Raw genomic sequence first — 17500 nt, forward strand, 5'->3', positions numbered from 1 at the left:
TATATTTATATATGTATATATTTATATATATATATTTATATATATATATTTATTTATATATATATATATATATATATATATATATATATATATATATAAATATATATATATATAAAAATTTATATATATATATATATTATATATATATATATTTATATATATATATATATATATATATATATATATATATATATATATATATATATATATATATATATATATATATATATATATATATATATATATATATATATATATATATATATATATATATATATATATATATATATATATATATATATTTATATGTATATATTTATATGTATATATTTATATATATATTTATATATATATATTTATATATATATATATATATATATATATATATATATATATATATATATATATATATATATATATAATGTATCTTACCTTTTGAAAAGAATTTTTCATTGATTAATATTGCTTAAGAATGTATTCTGTATTTGAGAGAATGTAATATTTACTTACTATTCCTATCAGTTTTTAAATGAAACTCATTGTTGAAACTCATGTTTTCCAGTCTTAGATAAATAAGATGATAACCAAAATAAAGTATAGAATTTTAGTAAGTAATAATTTGTTCTTGCTTTAATCCATGTCAGACAGTCTATAACAAATCTGTGTCAGGTTATTTTGATATGGTTATAAGCTTTGTCACTTTATCATGTGTTGCAGATTGCTTTAGTTCATTCTCTGTTCACGGAGAAGGAAAAAGGAGCCCCTCCTACCAAAGTGAAGGTCCTGCCCACTGGGTCGAAGTCCAAACAGATGAAGAAAACTGTAAGTGTTTTCATTATTATTATTTTTCATTTATTAATGTAGCCATTATCTTATTACCATAATCATCCTCATTATTGTCATCAGTGTTGCATTATATATGTTGTTATTTTCAAATATATGAGTTGTATCCTAAAAATGACCTCTATCTGTAGGTTGGGTCTCAGTTCCGTGATTCCCTGAACCTGTTGATGATGACGCTTAACTCAACGACACCTCACTATGTGCGGTGCATTAAACCTAACGATGAAAAGATGGCTTTCACATTCGACCCGACCCGAGCCATCCAGCAGCTAAGGGCTTGTGGTGTCCTTGAGACTGTGAGAATTAGTGCTGCAGGATATCCCTCACGGTGAGTTACACGAGAATTGTTTTTTTCATTCACTTGGGGGTGGGGTCTTTTGGCTTATGTTGGTTATAAGGTGGTTAAAAGGGGGTTTGTTATAAAGCTCTTATGTAATTTGGAGATGTTTACCCTAAAGGTTGGCAATATTGAGAATTTAATATGGTGTTTCTTCTGTGCTTATTTAGATATTTATGGTATGGACAATATTGCCGCTATTTTAGATGATAATTGCCATCTTATGTCTGTTAGATACACATAATTGAATAATTAAGTAAATATTTATATACATGTCTGTGTGTGAGGTGGGGATGGGTGTGTGGGGTGGGGGAGGATGCATTTAAGTACACCTATTTTGACCAAAATACTGTTTTACTTGCAGATGGACTTATAATGAATTCTTCTGTCGTTATCGTGTCCTATGTAATTCCAAAGACATTAAGAGGAATGACATGCGTCTAACCTGTGAAAAGATCATTGGCAACATGATCAACGTAAGTTGCAAACTTTGTTGATTCAGTTAATTAATTTTCCAAAGATGTGTTTTAGTTATTTTTGGGTGTTACTAAAGTTGCTTTTGTTTTCCTTTAAGTCTTTATTCTTGGTTTAGTAGATATTTTTATTATCATTGAATTTGTTTTTATTATTATTATTATGGTTTTAGTTTAAATTTTTTTATCATCATTGTTATTAGTATTATAAATTTTTTAAATTTTCATTATGATCAGTATTACCATTGATATCATTACTATTGTTACCTTTATTATCAGGATGAAGACAAGTTCAAATTTGGCCGCACGAAGATCTTCTTCCGGGCAGGCCAGGTGGCCTACATGGAGAAGCTTCGAGCAGACCGTCTGTCAGCATGTGGTGTCATGATCCAGAAACACGTGCGGATGTTCCTCCACCGCAACCGCTACAGGACCATGCGCAAGGCAGCTGTTACCATCCAGAAATATACCAGAGGGCTCAAGGCACGAAGGTTGGTAATAGTGTCTTGTGAAAACCCTTTGAAATATTTTGATCTGTAGGGACATAGAAGAAAACATTTTCTTTAAGGTATGGTGTGTTTTTTCTGAAACTATACAAGCTATATCTAAGTTATTATTTCTTTGTTTTTCTTGTTTTTATTTTAGAAGGAGTGCTCTGCATGTTCTGTTATATGTATTTTCATTAACTATTTTTGTTAATGATTTTATGCTAGTCTTGTTTTTTTTCACTAGATTGACTTTACAGAAATTGCCTTTTATGAAGAACTCTAAAAGATTCATTTTGAGACCAACTGTTCTATGACTTTTCCTTGCCCATTTCCAGACATGTGCATCACATCCGAAGAACTGCGGCAGCTATTAAGATTCAGGCAGCTATTCGAGGATGGGTCAAGCGGGTACAGTACAAGAGGCTGGTTTATACAGTCACTCAGTTGCAGGCACATGCAAGAGGTGCTTGGGCTAGAGAGAAATACCAGCACATGCGCAGAGTCAGAGCTGTGAGTAGAGTTGAACCTCAGTTACTGTCAGGGTTAGTTTTCTGAAGATATAAAAGAAAAGTTTTACTTTTTAACTCAGGCAGTGTTAAGCTTTATTTTTTAGTCATACAAGTGTAACCAATATATAAGCATGGTGATATAGGTGATGAAAGTCCATTTAAAATATAAAGTTATGAATGACAGAGAATCTGCAACACAAAATTGATCTCATTCTAATGCTTTGCACCCCACAGGCTATTATTATACAGAAGAATGTGCGAATGTGGCAGGCTGTCTACCACTACAAGATGGCCATGAGAGGCATGATCACTCTGCAGGGTCTGGTCCGTTGCTTCCTGGCCAAGAAACAGCTGAAGAAGCTGAAGATTGAAGCCAGGTCGGTGGAGCACCAGAGGAAGCTCAACAAGGGTCTCGAAAACAAAATCATCTCTCTGCAGCAAAAACTCACGGAGGCTGTGAGTTGCTTTTTATTTAGTTTGTTTAAACAATAATCTTCTTGCTTCTACATATTTATAAAGATGATTAAAATAATGTGAGCTTTGTATATGGTTTTCAAAGACAAGCCTTATTTAAATCCAACCATGAAAATGTATCAACAACTGCATTTTCCCCCAGAAATTGGAAGTGGGCAACGTCAAGACATACAAGGAGGAGATTGTTACCCTAAAGGAGCAGCTGTCTGAGATGAAGGGAGTGGAGACACAGCTAAAGAACTCTAGTAATCGTGTCAGTGAACTTGAGGCGATGGTAGCTAAGTTGACACAAGAGGTTGAGGTGAGATTTGGTCACTCATTCAAAGGAGTCTCATTGAGTTGTATTGATCATATTGGTTACAAAGGGGCAGATCTGGATGCTGGAGCAGTTTAAATCCAGAACCAGGATTTACTTGGTTATTTATAGTAAGACCTAAGCATTGACAAATAAACATTAGATATAGGAGAAGCTATTTAGAATAGACTAGATGAAAGATGAAATGAGGTGGTAAGGAAAAATATTTATTTAGAATTATTATGAAAACAAAAAGTTGAAGTTAAAATTTTATAAAGTCAAAAAAGGATTAATTGTGATTGGACAATGCAGAGTTGAGAATAGGTAAGTATAAGCCATAAAGGGTCAAACATTTAGACAATAGCTAAAAGCGTATCCTCAAACATCAAATTGAATCACATCTAATCTCTTTCCCTTTCTTAGGCTGAGAGAGGTGAGAAGATGGATGTCCTTTCTGAGAAGGAAAGAGCGGAGAAGGAGAACCGTGAATTAGTCGAAAAGCTCAATGCAGAAAATGCCAAGCTTACTGAGGAACTAATGAATGCCAAGAAGGAAGAGGCCAAGAAAGAAGGGGAAGGTTTGTGTTTTACTAGGGTTATTGTTTGTAATGATTATCATGTGATATTATTTATTGTTATTAGTCTATAGAATATTTTATAGTATTTATTACTATAATAATAATGATGGTTATTATGATAACAATTATGATCATCGTAATTTTTCTTTTTCCTTAATGTTACATTTGTCTTGAAAGCAAATGAAGAGAAACTCAAATTATGTATTTGATTTTTTCACTCTTTGTATATTTGTTAACAAAGATTTTTACTAACAGAGCTGCTGAAACGCAAGTACGAGGCTGAGAAGCAGCAAATGATCATGGAGTACTCTGAAGAGAAATCCTCATACCAGCGGCTCTTGAAGGAGTTCAACCGTCTGGAGCAGAAGAATGAACAGCTAGAGGAACAGATGGCAAAAATGACGGGTGGCAACTCGCACAAGGTTTGATGTGCTCCTTTTTATGTCGTTGGTTAGGTTGCAAGCGGCATTGAGAAGGACTGGCATTTGTACATCAATTTTTGTGATTGTTCTCTTGAGTTTAGCCTTTGGAAATTGAGATGATTCTATGAATACAGAAACCATTTGCATATGTTCTTGAATTTGCAGTATTGAGAATTCTTTACCAATATTTATATACAAAACATATTTCCCTTTTGATACTTAGTGCAGTAAATACAAAACTTATCTGGCACACAGAGAACAGCCAGTAATGTGAGCAACTTGAGTGGGGCAAGTGATGCGCCAACAGAATTGGTGCGTGATGATGCATCAGAATTCAACTCAATCATAGTGGATGATGTAAGTAGTAGTTTTATCTTGTCCCTTTTTAATTGATTGCACCATTTTTTTTTTTGTATTCTGCTGTGGAGTTCAGAGTTTTTCATGATGTAATGCAGTGTTTATATTCTGTAACTTAGTGTAATTTATTATACTTTTTCTCTTTTTGTGCTTGTAAAGGAACTAATTTTTTTATAGTAAAAAATTTATTGATGTTAAAGATTAGGAGACAGGTTTATCAAATTTATTAGAATTAAAGTGATAGCTTTATTTGATGTTCTAAATTTAAGTGAATATCTGAAATATTTGCATTTACATGAGTAAGAATACTGGGATATTAATCCATTTTTATGTAATATCATATGTTTTGAAAGCCAGAATTATGTATATTGAATTTGCCTAGATGCTTGATCATAACTGTGATTATGTGATTAGTCTGTGATTTAACCCATAGGCAATTTGTAGCTGTCCAATGTGGCTTTATTTTATTAATTTTGTTTGCGCACAGGTGACTTCACAGGCATTGAGTCCCCAATGAATCTGTGTACCATCTGATAATGCCTGTTTACATCAGCCCTTGAATTTTTGTTGTAAACAGTTTTTATTTCTATTACTATTATCATCATTATCTGAAATATTATTATCTTTACAGTATGATTATTAGCTGTAATAAAGTAATAAAAACAAGAACTTTTCTTACTAAAAATTCATACAATAGGGTAATCTGTGAGGTGAAGCAGGTTTAGCAATCAGATTGCTTCAAGACTAAGTGCTTCTGGAGCCATCTTTGCGTAACAAAATTACTGAAACAGAACCACAGTGGCTTTGATTGTATTCATATGATGTCAATGGATTAATTGCAGTCAGCTATAGGTTTTATAAAGTTTAAATGAAGTTATATTTGGCAGAGTATATGCTGTATAGATGCATGGTTATTTTTACATTGTTGGTATCATGTTTGCTCTGATTGCAGTTTTATTTTTGACAATTTTGAAGGTCTTGGAAATAATGGCCATTTTATGCTACCAGCATATAGCTATCAGTGAAAGTGCTATACTTACTACAGCATGTTATGATTCAATAAGCTGCATGAAAAACAAGTAAAGTTATTCAGTTTACAAAAATATTAGACTTACACTTGCTAAAAGTATGGGAATGAAGAAAGAAAATGCATCTTTTAATGCATCATGGTTAGTTTTATTTTAATATTGAGTTTATTCCATTTATCTCTATTGCTTCCCAGGATTGGATGTCAGTAAGTTACTCTTTACTAAAAGTTGTGCTAAAAAAGATAAATATCAATTTTTATTTACATAGATTTGGAGGAATAGATGAATACAAAATTAGAAGTAGATATTATATGTACGTGATTAAAGATATACTTATCGTAGTTTTCAATGATGATTTAAATTTTAGTCTTTGATTTTCTTACTTGATGGTAACAGTTTCACAGGTGATAATAGTTTTGTTAGTGTATGGATTGCTTACTTAACCCATTGATGCCTTGGTGGCTTCAGGTGCATGCCATGTCCATTGTGATTTTAGTATATTTTGCTTACACATACAACTAAGCCCTTGTGGTGCCAACTTTGTGTAAACAAAATCACAAAACCATGAACTGCAGTGGGCAGTGCAATTACCTGGTACCAGTTATTGATTCAGATGAATTATTAAGTTCATAATGTTTTGTAACTCAGACACTTTGTTTTTGTATAGTTTTTACTAGTTTAGGTTTGGAGGTAGTATGTATGATTGAGTCTTTGTGTTCAGCATTTTGATTTCTATTTTTTGTGATTATTTTTTAGTATAATCGTTGGAGTGTTAACTAGACTTTATACTATGCTATTGTCATTTTACTGTTTAAAAGTGATCATGTTAGTGAAGACTACAATTATCATTGAGAGTTTACTGAATATGTCAGATTTTGACTGCACATCTTTTCTGTATTTTTGCCAGTTGATAGTAGTGCTTTCTGTTGCTTTATTGGTATGTAACAAATTATGATTTTTATCTGTCACTGCCAAGAAAGGCCATTTTATAATATCCAGTACTTTTGGCTGTTTCTGACCACAATGCTTAGTGTATTGCTTATACCTTGAGCCACAGTGTATCTTTGCTCATTTAGCTAAGAAACACATATATTAAAATTGTAACAGTGTAACAGCTCTAATGAATGTCTTCAACAAGTGTAAGGCAGAAGTGCTTGCATTTTTTACTTTTTTATACGTAACCGTTTTTATCTGCTTACGTATATCAACTTTTTGCAACATTTTGTCAATAGAAAATATTTAAGCTTTTCATTAACTTACAAATGACTTGTGATTCAGGTACTACTAACTGCACATATTCCTTTTTGGTATTGCAAATGACTCATTCAGTGAATCCTTCTTTTCAGGATGTGGGATATGGCTCAGTCCGCAGTCGAGCGAGCGAAGCATCTGACAATAGTAGAAACCTCGAGTCGATTGATTGGGGTTCACCTCAGAAGGGTGACACTTCAGAAATCAGGATTCCTGTGCCAGAGAAGGTAGGTTGATGAAGGATTTATCTGTGTTTAGTGTCTTTCATCCTTCCTCATTACTTTCATTTTTACCCTAATTTTTCTTTGTTTGATTTTATCCTTTTATTTTTTGTAGAAGTATAATTAGTATCTTGTGTTCTTTTGTAGTTTCATATTTGTGATAGATTTGTGATTATGGTGTGAAGAGTCTATTCTTAGTACAGATATGAAGCACCAGATTCATGTAGAAAGCAATTTTCACTCTAAATGAACCACTTTATCTTTATTGTAGTTTTTTATATTTGTGTAAAATCATAAGATATTGTTGTACCAAACCCCTTTTATATTTGGACTTTTCAAACCATGTTTAAAAAATTGTAGGAAAAAATGGTTGGTAGTTCCTGAGATATTTGTTTTAATTTTTCGCTTTCTATCTAAAAAATATTGGTAGTCAAGGTAGTTAGTTTTTGGTGACTGAGATTTTAAAAGTTAATATCAAGTTTAGTCATCTTTCCTATAACTTATGAAAAACAAGAGCAGGTTATGTTGTTTTTGGTTGTAAACTTCAGAAAACAGTAATTCTAAAGTGATATATTTTGCTTGTTTGACTTTTTTGGGAATTGGCAATTCTGATGCTTTTTTTAAATGCTTTGATCTGCATGAAGGTTGAGCTTTCATTCGCAATGAATAGCTTCTCTATCAACTTTATATTCACACTGCAAATTTTTAGTTACAAAAATCAAAGTAAAAAGAAAAGAAATTAGATTTTTAAAAATACATACTTAACTGTCTTCATAGTAGCATAAAATAAATAATACCTAAAAAATAAGAAAAAACATGTGTGATGTTAAACAAAAAAGCTGATGTTTCTCATAGCTTTTACCTTTAGTGTGGAACATGTAATCTTTCTCCTTAAAGTGTCTGTACTTTGCTCCTAATTCATCTTGAAGACTTCTTGGTGACTTGAACCTTTAATAACAAGAGGGTTAAGCCCCTAGGAAAATAATGAGTAATGCATGAAATAGTTTAGCACATATTATAGCGATTCTCAGTTCTTTATGGTCATTGGGCTTTTGGTGTGAGCACTGTTACTGTTTTTTTTTCTAAGCATGGAACTACTGTTCATTCAGTCGTGAATGGGAATCGTTATGGTATGTGCCAAAACAAAAATTTTGAAGTAACAAAACTTCCCAAAAGAGAAGGGTTTGTTATTTTCCTCCCCTCTACACACACACAATCTCTCTTACCTAACTAACCCCCCTTCCTCCTCTTTGTGCAACACCCTCTTGCTGCATGGTGTTTCCTCTATGGTGATCTGGATCTAGGTGGAGGACATCACCCTGGTTCTACAACTGCAAAACAAAGTGCGTGAGTTAGAAAAGGAGCGGCGGACAATGGCTAAGCGCATAGACCAGCTAGAAAATTCGTCCTCGCCCTTGGACGACTCGCAGCATGCACAGGAGTTAATACGGGTAGGCCTTGCACTGCAGACTAGAGAGCGGCTGTAGACTAGAGGAGCCAGAAGAGTGTAGTTCTATTGTGTGTATGTTGTCCTGCTACAAAAGAAACCAAGTAATTTCACAGCAATGTGGCATTTCAGAATGAATATCCATTCTTACTGTTCTTAATGTACAAGAATCAGGAAAAAGTTTGGGGCTAGGTCATGTTCTATAACTTACTGTTGTTGAGTATTTGTTCTTTTTGTTATGGGGATGAATCAGAGCTTGAGGAGGAAGTATAGAATGTGATTTTTGGAAAGGTAAGTTAGTTTTTTTCATATTGGAGATTTGTGTGAAAGGAAAATCATGCAATTTGAGAGGTCCGTAAAAAATGTCTACTATAGTATTTCTTTTTCTTATTTATTTTTGTGGTATATAGAATAATTAGGTATTTTTTTAGAGAGAGATTTCGACTTCCATGGACTGTAGATATGAGTGTAATCTCTTGAGACAAAGTAAAATCTTACTAGGTTTTCTTAACCCCGTTCTGTCGTTTGACTCCCCTCCCAAACATTCTGGGAAGAAATATTTATTTATCAGTGTTTATATTAGGTTGTGTCATGTTAGACTGAAACATGTTTATATTTTTTCCTGGTCATGCTTGAGCTTAGTTTTTTCATTGATGCTTCATGTTATCCAGTGTGTGGCTTCTAAAGAACAGCTTTTTGGGAATAATGTGCAGAAAAGGGGATAAATCAGAATGAGTATCTTCACAGTGTGAGAGATGTATTTGATGCTATTCACTTAGTTCATCAGAAATACATCAAAAATTAATTCATTGAGATGTTTCAAATACATCTCTTGCCCTATCAGGACATTCATTCTCATGCATACCTTTTTCAGATTTTGTCATAATGAATTTTTAGAAATAACTTCCAGGCTACATTTTGCTGCATGAAAATTGACTCTCTCTTGCTGAGCTATGTGTATTTTTTATGGGTCCTTAACCCAGTACCTTGTAAGGTGTGAGACATGTTGTTATTGCCCAAGATTGAAAATGAAAGGTTAATTGAGAGAATTAAGTGCCTGATTTTATGTAAGGATGACAATTTGTTATTCTGTATGAAAATTAGTGATTTGTAGGAGTGAGTAAGGTAGTGGATGAATTAGAAAAGGAACAAATGAATGAGTGTTATTAGATAAGATAATGAGATATGATGAGATGAGATGCTATAAAGAGATGAGATGTGGTTAAAAGAAATTAGGTGATGAGAGGAGAGTTAGTCAGTAAATCAGAGAGTGTCAATAAATCAGTGAGTGAGTCTATAAATGATAGATTAATGATAATGAATGAGATAGAGATAGATAGAGATAGAGATAGAGATAGATAGAGATAGATAGAGACAGATAGAGATAGGTAGAGATAGATAGAGACAGATAGAGATAGGTAGAGATAGATAGAGACAGATAGAGATAGGTAGAGATAGATAGAGATAGATAGAGATGGATAAAGATTGATAGAGATATTGGGAGAGAGAGAGAGAGAGAGAGAGTGAGTGAGTGAGTGAGTGAGTGAGTGAGTGAGTGAGTGAGTGAGTGAGTGAGTGAGTGAGTGTATTAATGGATGAGAAAGAAAGTCACAGCCATAGCTTTTCTGCGCTCTAAAATCCAGCAGCCTATCATCCCCATGGTTGCAGAGACGTATAACCTAGACCATTGCCCTCATACTCATCCCCTTTCCTTCTTTGCCTTACAGCTTCAGGAGTTGGAGATGGAGAATGCCAAGCTGAAGGACGACTTGAATCGCCTGCGCAAATCCATCGCCGATTCAGAGCCTCAGAATAACCGCATCCAGGAGTTCATGAGTGAGTGTTGGAGTGGCTTTTCGACTTTCTTATTTTTTTAGGTTTGACTTCAGGTGGTCTTGATTGTTTTTCAAGGGGCAAGAGGGAGGGTTGTTTCCATTAAGATTTATTTTGTATATGTTTATTTTTATTTTATCATTTTTTTCAAGGTCTTTTTCTGTGCCTTTATCTCTATCTCTATGTAGGCTCATATGCTTATAGCTTTTGTCAAGTTTGACTGTGGGATTATTATAGAAATATGATTTTGCTGTTATGGCTTCTCATCATTTTTTTCTGTAGGATGAATGTGAAGTGTTTATTAGCAATATGTTTTCTCTGCTCTAGAAGATAGCAAGGGTATTCTAAGAAATGCAACATATTTTCCTGTTTGCTTTCAAGGGTTCTTTATATACTGGAATGTCTTCTTTTGTTGTTTTGAGATTGATATCTTGCTTCCATTTGCGTGTTCTGTCCTTCAGATACATATTTCCTTATCAAAGTTTATAGATAAATATTTTACAAGTGTGTTATATAAGGTGTACTTGATTTATTTATTTTTATAAATAAATGTTTTGCAAAACTGCCATAGGCTTTAGTGTAAAAGAAGGAGCCTTAAAATGAGGAGAAACACCTTGTTAGAGAGGAGAGAGAAAAAAAAGATAATGGAAAAACAAAGGGAATAAGGGGGAAATGAGAACTGATAATAAGAGGTAGTGGGAAAGGAAAGGCAGAAATGGAGGTGTAGAAGAAAAAATGTTAAGGAAAAAAGAAGAGGAAAGACTGGATAGAAAAAAAGCTTTAGAAAGGTGGAAGTACAAGATGAAGAAATAAAAATGGGAAAATGAACAGTATTGTAAGGAACAGCAGAAACAAATAGGAAAGAAATAACTATATTAGGATTGAGTAGCAAAAGCAGGTGGAATTTAGATTCAAAAGACTTTGAAAAGGTATCGAAAAATAAGAACAAGATGAGGAAAAAGAGTGGAATAAGTAATTGAAGTGAAATTGAAACGAAAACAAAGACAGACGTAACTTTTAAAAGAAAAGAGTGTAGAATAGTAATGGCAATGGGCAGTTGAAGCAAAAAGGACGTTTGAAAGAAAAACATTTTGTAGAAGGAGAATGAGAGGAGAAAAGAAAAGCAAAACAAACAGTGTACGGAAGGAGTAGATGGAGAGAGCATTAAAACAAATTAAAGAAGTACACATCAGGAAGAGGTGAACCAGATCGGGACCGAGGTATTTAGATGGACGGAAAGAGGTGGGGAGAAGGGAGGTTGGAGGGGTGGGAGTGGGGATAGGGGGCTGTTTGGATGTGGTGACGGAATGGTGGGGAAGGGTGGTAGGGGGCTCTGAGGATGTGTTGAAGGAAACGTGAGGAAGGAGGTGGGGTGTAGTGGGGAAGGTGTTAGAGGAGAGGTGGGGAAGGGGTGGGGTTAGTGGAGGTTGTTGGAGGTTTTTGGGGTTGGGAGGTGGGGTAGGGGTGGGGAGAGTTGAGGTTGGAATTCCGATTGGGGATAGGATGGGGTCGGAGGGGGCTGGAGAGGGGGTGGGGAGGGTATGCGTAATAAACCGGCGTGCGCAGCCAAGCATAACTAATTCAGCGTCAGTCCGGTTACCGATACTGAAACACGACTTCCGGAACGATTCTCTTCCGTGAGAGAGGGGGAGAGGGAGCAGGAGGGGGAGGGTGGAGAGGGGGAGGGAGGGAGAAGAGGAGGAAGAGGGAAGGGGGAAGGGGAAAGGGGAAAGGGAGGGGGAAGGAGGAGGGAGGGAGAGGGAAGGGAAAAGGAAGGGAGGGAAAGAGAGGATGGAGAAGGAAGGGGAAAAGAAGGGAGGGGGGAGAGGGTGGTGAGGGGAGGGGAAAAGAGGGAAAGAGAGAAGGGAGGGAGGTAGGGAAGGAGGAGGGAGGGGAAAGGAAGGGAGGGAAGGAGAGGTTGGAGAGGGGAGTGAGATAGGGAAGGTGTATGGAATGGGGGGGGGGGGGATTTTTAGATGGAAGGAGGGAAAGAAGAAGGAAAGGAGGAGTGGTAACAAAGGTGGTAGAGATTATGTAGGGGGGAAATAGAAGCAGAGGGAGAAATGGAGGGAGAGACAGAGAGAGAAAGAGAGATGGAGAGCAGATTGTAAGGGAATGACGTCCATCGACACACACACACACACTAGTATTATGGGATTGCAATAGGATATTGTGCAAAAGAGAGAGTTTTATTACTGAAATGTTGACGAAGGGAAGATGGAAGAGGGGGAGAGAAAGGAGAGGAGGAGGAGAGGAGGTGAGGAGGTGAGGAGGAAAGGAGGAGAGGCAAAGGATGACGCGAGAACATGTTGCCAGAGGAAGTTGAAGATGATAATATACGTTGTGATATGATTAGCAAGAGATAGCAAGAGAACGGGAAAGTGGGTTTGTAAAATGGAGGAAAGGAAGGCTGGAGGAATGGAGCCGAGAAACTTCTGAAAACAAAGAGGAAGAGAGAGAGAATGGAGAATAGGAAGGAAAGGAAGGAAGAAAAGGAATGTCGGTAATGAAATAGGAACATAAGAGAACACGGGAACAAGGGAGCCACTAGAAGGGGGAATAATTACGGAAGGAGCGGTGACGAAGAAGAGGAAAAGGAATCAAGCGATCGTTAGGATGAGAAAGAAGAAATGCAGAAAAATCGACAGATGGAGGTGAAGATCAGTAAAATATGTGAAGACAGTGCGGGGGAAGTGGAAAGATAGTGAAGATGGAATAAAAATTAACAGGAAATTAAAAGGAAAATCGGGAAAAAGTGAATATTATGTAATATGGAGAATGATAAAAGAAATGATTGCTTAAAAGGAAAATTAAGAACGTGTTTTCAGTCAACCGATGAAAGAAAAATAGACAAAGAGAAAAGTGGACAAAAGGGAAAGAACAAAAGGATTTAATTATCTCCTCTCGGGTCTCCTCCGCTCTGACAAGGAATATGATTTTTTATTATTATTATTTTTGACGCACTAATTAGGCTTAATTAACTAGGCGGATGATGAGCGTTGGATAATTGGTTTGTTAATTGGCTTTGTTGTTAGAGGGAAGGGAACGTTTATCTTACTGAGGGTTGTTTTTTCACTTTGTTTGGAAACGTTTTTTGTGTTCGGTTTTGTGGCACTTTTGAAGACTCAGTTTTCGCTTCGTTTCGGAAAATCTAAATGTCTTTAATCTGCGTTTTGTTGTTTCATACGTAAAAATTCTTTTATCCCGTCCTTTTTGTGTGTTCGTTGTTTTACATTTTTTACAGGTAATATAGTGGTAGGAAATTTGGTTAAATCTGTCGATGATATGATATATTGCATTAGCGAAGGAACATATTTTCTTTATCAATTGTTTCCTGTTCTTTCATGCTTTAAACAAAAATGGCAATTGACTGTAGCTTTGAAACTTACATAAACAAGGAAAAAGACAATAGGTAAACAGACCTACAAACAAATAGAGAACATGATCCCAGCACGAAGACACGCATAAAACTAAGAACAAACAAACCAATCAAAGAAACCAAACAAGCCAACCAAGGAGACACGCCAGCCCCATCTGCTTACAAAGGACCCATATCATCACCATCTCCCTCATCATCATCATCATCATCATCATCTGCACAGTCCGTAAAAAAAGAACAGGACCGCGAGACAAGAGGCAGAACAGAGGCATAACAAACGGGATGGCGGGCAGGTACGGTACGGTATCGCTACACACGTGGCTGGAGATGGTGCGGCGGCTGTCCAGCTGTTGAGGGGGAGGGGGGGAGTATGGGTGGGTGGGGGGTGAGGAAGAGGGGTTGGGGTGGGAGGGAGGGAGGGAGGGATGGTGGATGGGTGGGGGGTGAGGAAGAGGGGTTGGGGTATGAGGGTGAGAGGGAGGAAGGGAGGGAGGGAGGGAGGGAGGGAGGGAGAGAGAGAGGGGTTGGGGTGGGAGAGGGGTTGGGGTGGGAGGGTGAGAGGAGGTGGGGAGAAGATGGGATGGGGGGAGAGGGGGAGGTGGGGAGAAGAAGGGATGGGGATGAGAGGGAGGGAAGAAGGGGTGGGGGTGGAAGGGTGAAGGGAGTTGGGGAGTGGAAGGGTGAGGGAAGGTGGGGAGAGGGAAAGGGGAGAAGGGTGGGAAGAAGAAAGGGTGGGGGTTGGAGGGAAAAGGGAAAGAGGAGAACAAGGGTTGGGGTGGGGAAGGGGGAGGAAGGAGGGAGTTGGGGTGGGGTGGGTGGGATAGGGGATAGGGGTTAGGGGTTAGGACGGAGGAAGAGGGGAGGGGGTTGGGAGAGAGAATGGGGGAGGGGGAGAAGTAGGGCTTAGGAGCGGTGCACATGGAGTAGGGGGGAGGGGTGTGAGAATGCTGATGTGCCGACCCGACTTTGGTCCAGCTGTTGGGGGTTGGGAGAACTAGGGAGAGTAGAGGAGGGGGACGGGGATGGAGGGGAGAGGGGGAGGGTCTGCGAAGTGGGATATCGGGAAACTGGGGGATGGGGAGCGAGGGACTGGGGATGAAATTGGGGTATGCGGCTCCGACGGTTGAGGGAGGGGTTAGGGAGGAGGGGAAATGGGGAGCAGGAAGGTGAGGGAATTGAGTTGGAAAGGGAACTAGGAGAAGAGGAGATAGGACAGGGGAAGGGGGGTAAGGATGGTATGATTGAGGAACGTGAGAGGGGAAGGACCCGGATGTAAGGAATGGTGGGGAGGACAAGAAAAGGAAAAAAGGAAAAGAAGAGCGTGAGGATAAGGGTAGCCGGGGAAAGGAAGAGGGAATGAATGGGGAAAGGGTTTAATGGGCTGGGAGGGGAAGGGGATGACAGTAGGATGGGGAAGGAGGATAGCAGGGTAGGGGTGTTGGGGAAAGGGGGTAGGGAGTAAGATGATGATGTAGAAAGGATAGATAGGGATGAGGAAGAGAGGAGTCGGGGAGAGAGTTGGGGACGAAGGAAGAATGGCGATGGGAGGGAAAGAGGAAGGGTTGGGGAGGGAGGGAGCAGAGGTTGGGGCAGGAAGGAGGAGAGAAGCGTTAGGCAAACAGGATTGTTGTTGACTCGGTTTCTTCAAAGTTTTGGAAGAACGCCTCGATTGTCTTATTTTATTTTTTTTATTTATTTTGATTTATCCATTCTTTTGCCACTTTGCCTCTCCCCTATCCGTTCGAGGCAATAACGGTAAATAGAAAATCCTTTATGGTTATACATACGCATCCATGCATGAATGCACTGGGAGAGACAAACAGAGACAGACAGACAGACAGACAGACAGACAGACAGAAACCACTCAAAATACATATATGCATACATATGCATACGCATCCATAAGTAGACACAAAAACAACCACAAAGCAACACGAATTTTTTAGCCAGCAACGGTTTACCCCAAAAGGCTGGCGTCAGCTTGATCTAGACTCGATACGACACGCAACTTGAACCAAGATTACCCAAGATCACCTTGAAGAAGTTGTTTTTTTTTCTGCGGGGAATCAACTCGACGAATCTTGCGTCGGACAGCACTCCGAAATTGTGAGTCATCTTGGATTTCGCTTTCGGGAGTGACGGGGATGGAGCGAGAGGTTGAGAGCGGCTTGGTCAAGATTGCTCTGGGAATTGCGCCGATGCGGGGGGGCGGAGAGGCGGGTGGGTGGATGGGAGGGGGTGGAGGGGTGGACGGGTAGGTGGTTGGAGGGGTGTGTGTGGTTGGATGGATGGATGGATGGATAGATGGGATAGATAGGTAGGTAGGTAGATAGATAGTAGGTAGTTAGATAGATAGATAGGTAGGTAGGTAGGAAGGTAGTTAGGTAGGTAGATAGATAACGGATTAATGAGTGGATTGGTAGATTCACAGTTGGATAGATATCTAGGTAGGTTTATAAAGATGGATTGATGAGTGGATAGATGTATAGATATACTTTTAGGGATAGATACTTGTGTATGAATGGTAAGTAGATAGGTGGAGGGATGGATGGACGGATAACTCAATGTATATCTATATCTATCTATCTATCTGCCTATCTATATTTATCTATCTATCCATCTATCTATATATATCAATCTATCCATCTGTCTATCTTTATTATATATGCATGTATGTATGCATGCGTGCATACAGGTTGATATAGACGTAGATAAGTAGATGGAGAGATAAATGAATCGATAGATAGGTGTGTATATATGTTGATAGATAGCTGCCATAAAGACGGCAGTTGTATAAGTAACCACAGACAGGCAGGCGGGCTATTGAAATAAACCCACAAACAAATAGTTGTACAAACCAACAGACAGACATATATCAGATTCCAACCGATTGCGCAATTGTTGTGAAGTACTACATCGTGCAGCATAGTTATGATAATTTTGGAGCTTCGCATTTGATGTGAGCGAGACGGACAGACAGAGACAGGGTGACACAGGCAGGCAGGCAGAGAGACCGTGGCGAGGGCAGAGGGATGGGAATATATATATATATATATATATATATATATATATATATATATATATATATATATATATATATATATATATATATAGAGAGAGAGAGAGAGAGAGAGAGAGAGAGAGAGAGAGAGAGAGAGAGAGAGAGAGAGAGAGAGAGAAAGAGAAAGAGAAAGAGAAAGAGAAAGAGAAAGGAATAAAAATGCTGAAATAAAGAGAGAGCGAAAAGGAAAGAGAAGGAATAGAGAAACCAACATTTCTGTTTGATCAGAAAAGTTGCAAAATAGACGATGCAGGGGGCGAGTTAGGGAGAAGGGAAAGGGGAAGGAGGAGGAAAGAGAAGGGAGGAAAAGGGAAAAGGAGGAGGAAAGAGAAGGGAGGAAAAGGGAAAAGGAGGAAGGGGAATGAAAAAGGGGGAGGAGAGGAAAGAAAAGGGAAGAAGAAAAAAGGGAAAATGAGGGAGGAGAAAGGAGGAAAGGGAATGAAAAAGGGGGAAAGAGGAAAGTGAAGGGAAGAAGAAAAAAGGAAAAGGGAGGGAGGAGGAAGGA

The 17500-nt window shown here is 37.9% G+C and overlaps 1 protein-coding gene across 11 annotated transcripts in view; it reads left to right on the forward strand.

The window, feature by feature from the left end:
• Positions 1 to 17500, forward strand: part of didum (dilute class unconventional myosin) — a 247071-nt gene that overhangs the window by 127311 nt on the left and 102260 nt on the right. For 8 of the 11 annotated variants that reach the window (XM_070114610.1, XM_070114611.1, XM_070114613.1 and 5 more), the window contains 13 exons: positions 718 to 822; positions 975 to 1171; positions 1545 to 1656; positions 1933 to 2144; positions 2477 to 2651; positions 2885 to 3106; positions 3267 to 3425; positions 3843 to 3996; positions 4252 to 4418; positions 4674 to 4775; positions 7150 to 7281; positions 8580 to 8726; positions 10450 to 10558. In XM_070114610.1, the coding sequence (XP_069970711.1) occupies positions 718 to 822; positions 975 to 1171; positions 1545 to 1656; positions 1933 to 2144; positions 2477 to 2651; positions 2885 to 3106; positions 3267 to 3425; positions 3843 to 3996; positions 4252 to 4418; positions 4674 to 4775; positions 7150 to 7281; positions 8580 to 8726; positions 10450 to 10558 (1993 nt within the window). The remainder of the gene's footprint in view (positions 1 to 717; positions 823 to 974; positions 1172 to 1544; positions 1657 to 1932; positions 2145 to 2476; positions 2652 to 2884; positions 3107 to 3266; positions 3426 to 3842; positions 3997 to 4251; positions 4419 to 4673; positions 4776 to 7149; positions 7282 to 8579; positions 8727 to 10449; positions 10559 to 17500) is intronic. The other 3 variants (XM_070114618.1, XM_070114620.1, XM_070114621.1) reach the window with 1 other exon arrangement.

Source organism: Penaeus vannamei, chromosome 36 (assembly GCF_042767895.1).
Source record: "Penaeus vannamei isolate JL-2024 chromosome 36, ASM4276789v1, whole genome shotgun sequence".
Classification (NCBI taxonomy): Eukaryota; Metazoa; Arthropoda; class Malacostraca; order Decapoda; family Penaeidae; genus Penaeus; species Penaeus vannamei.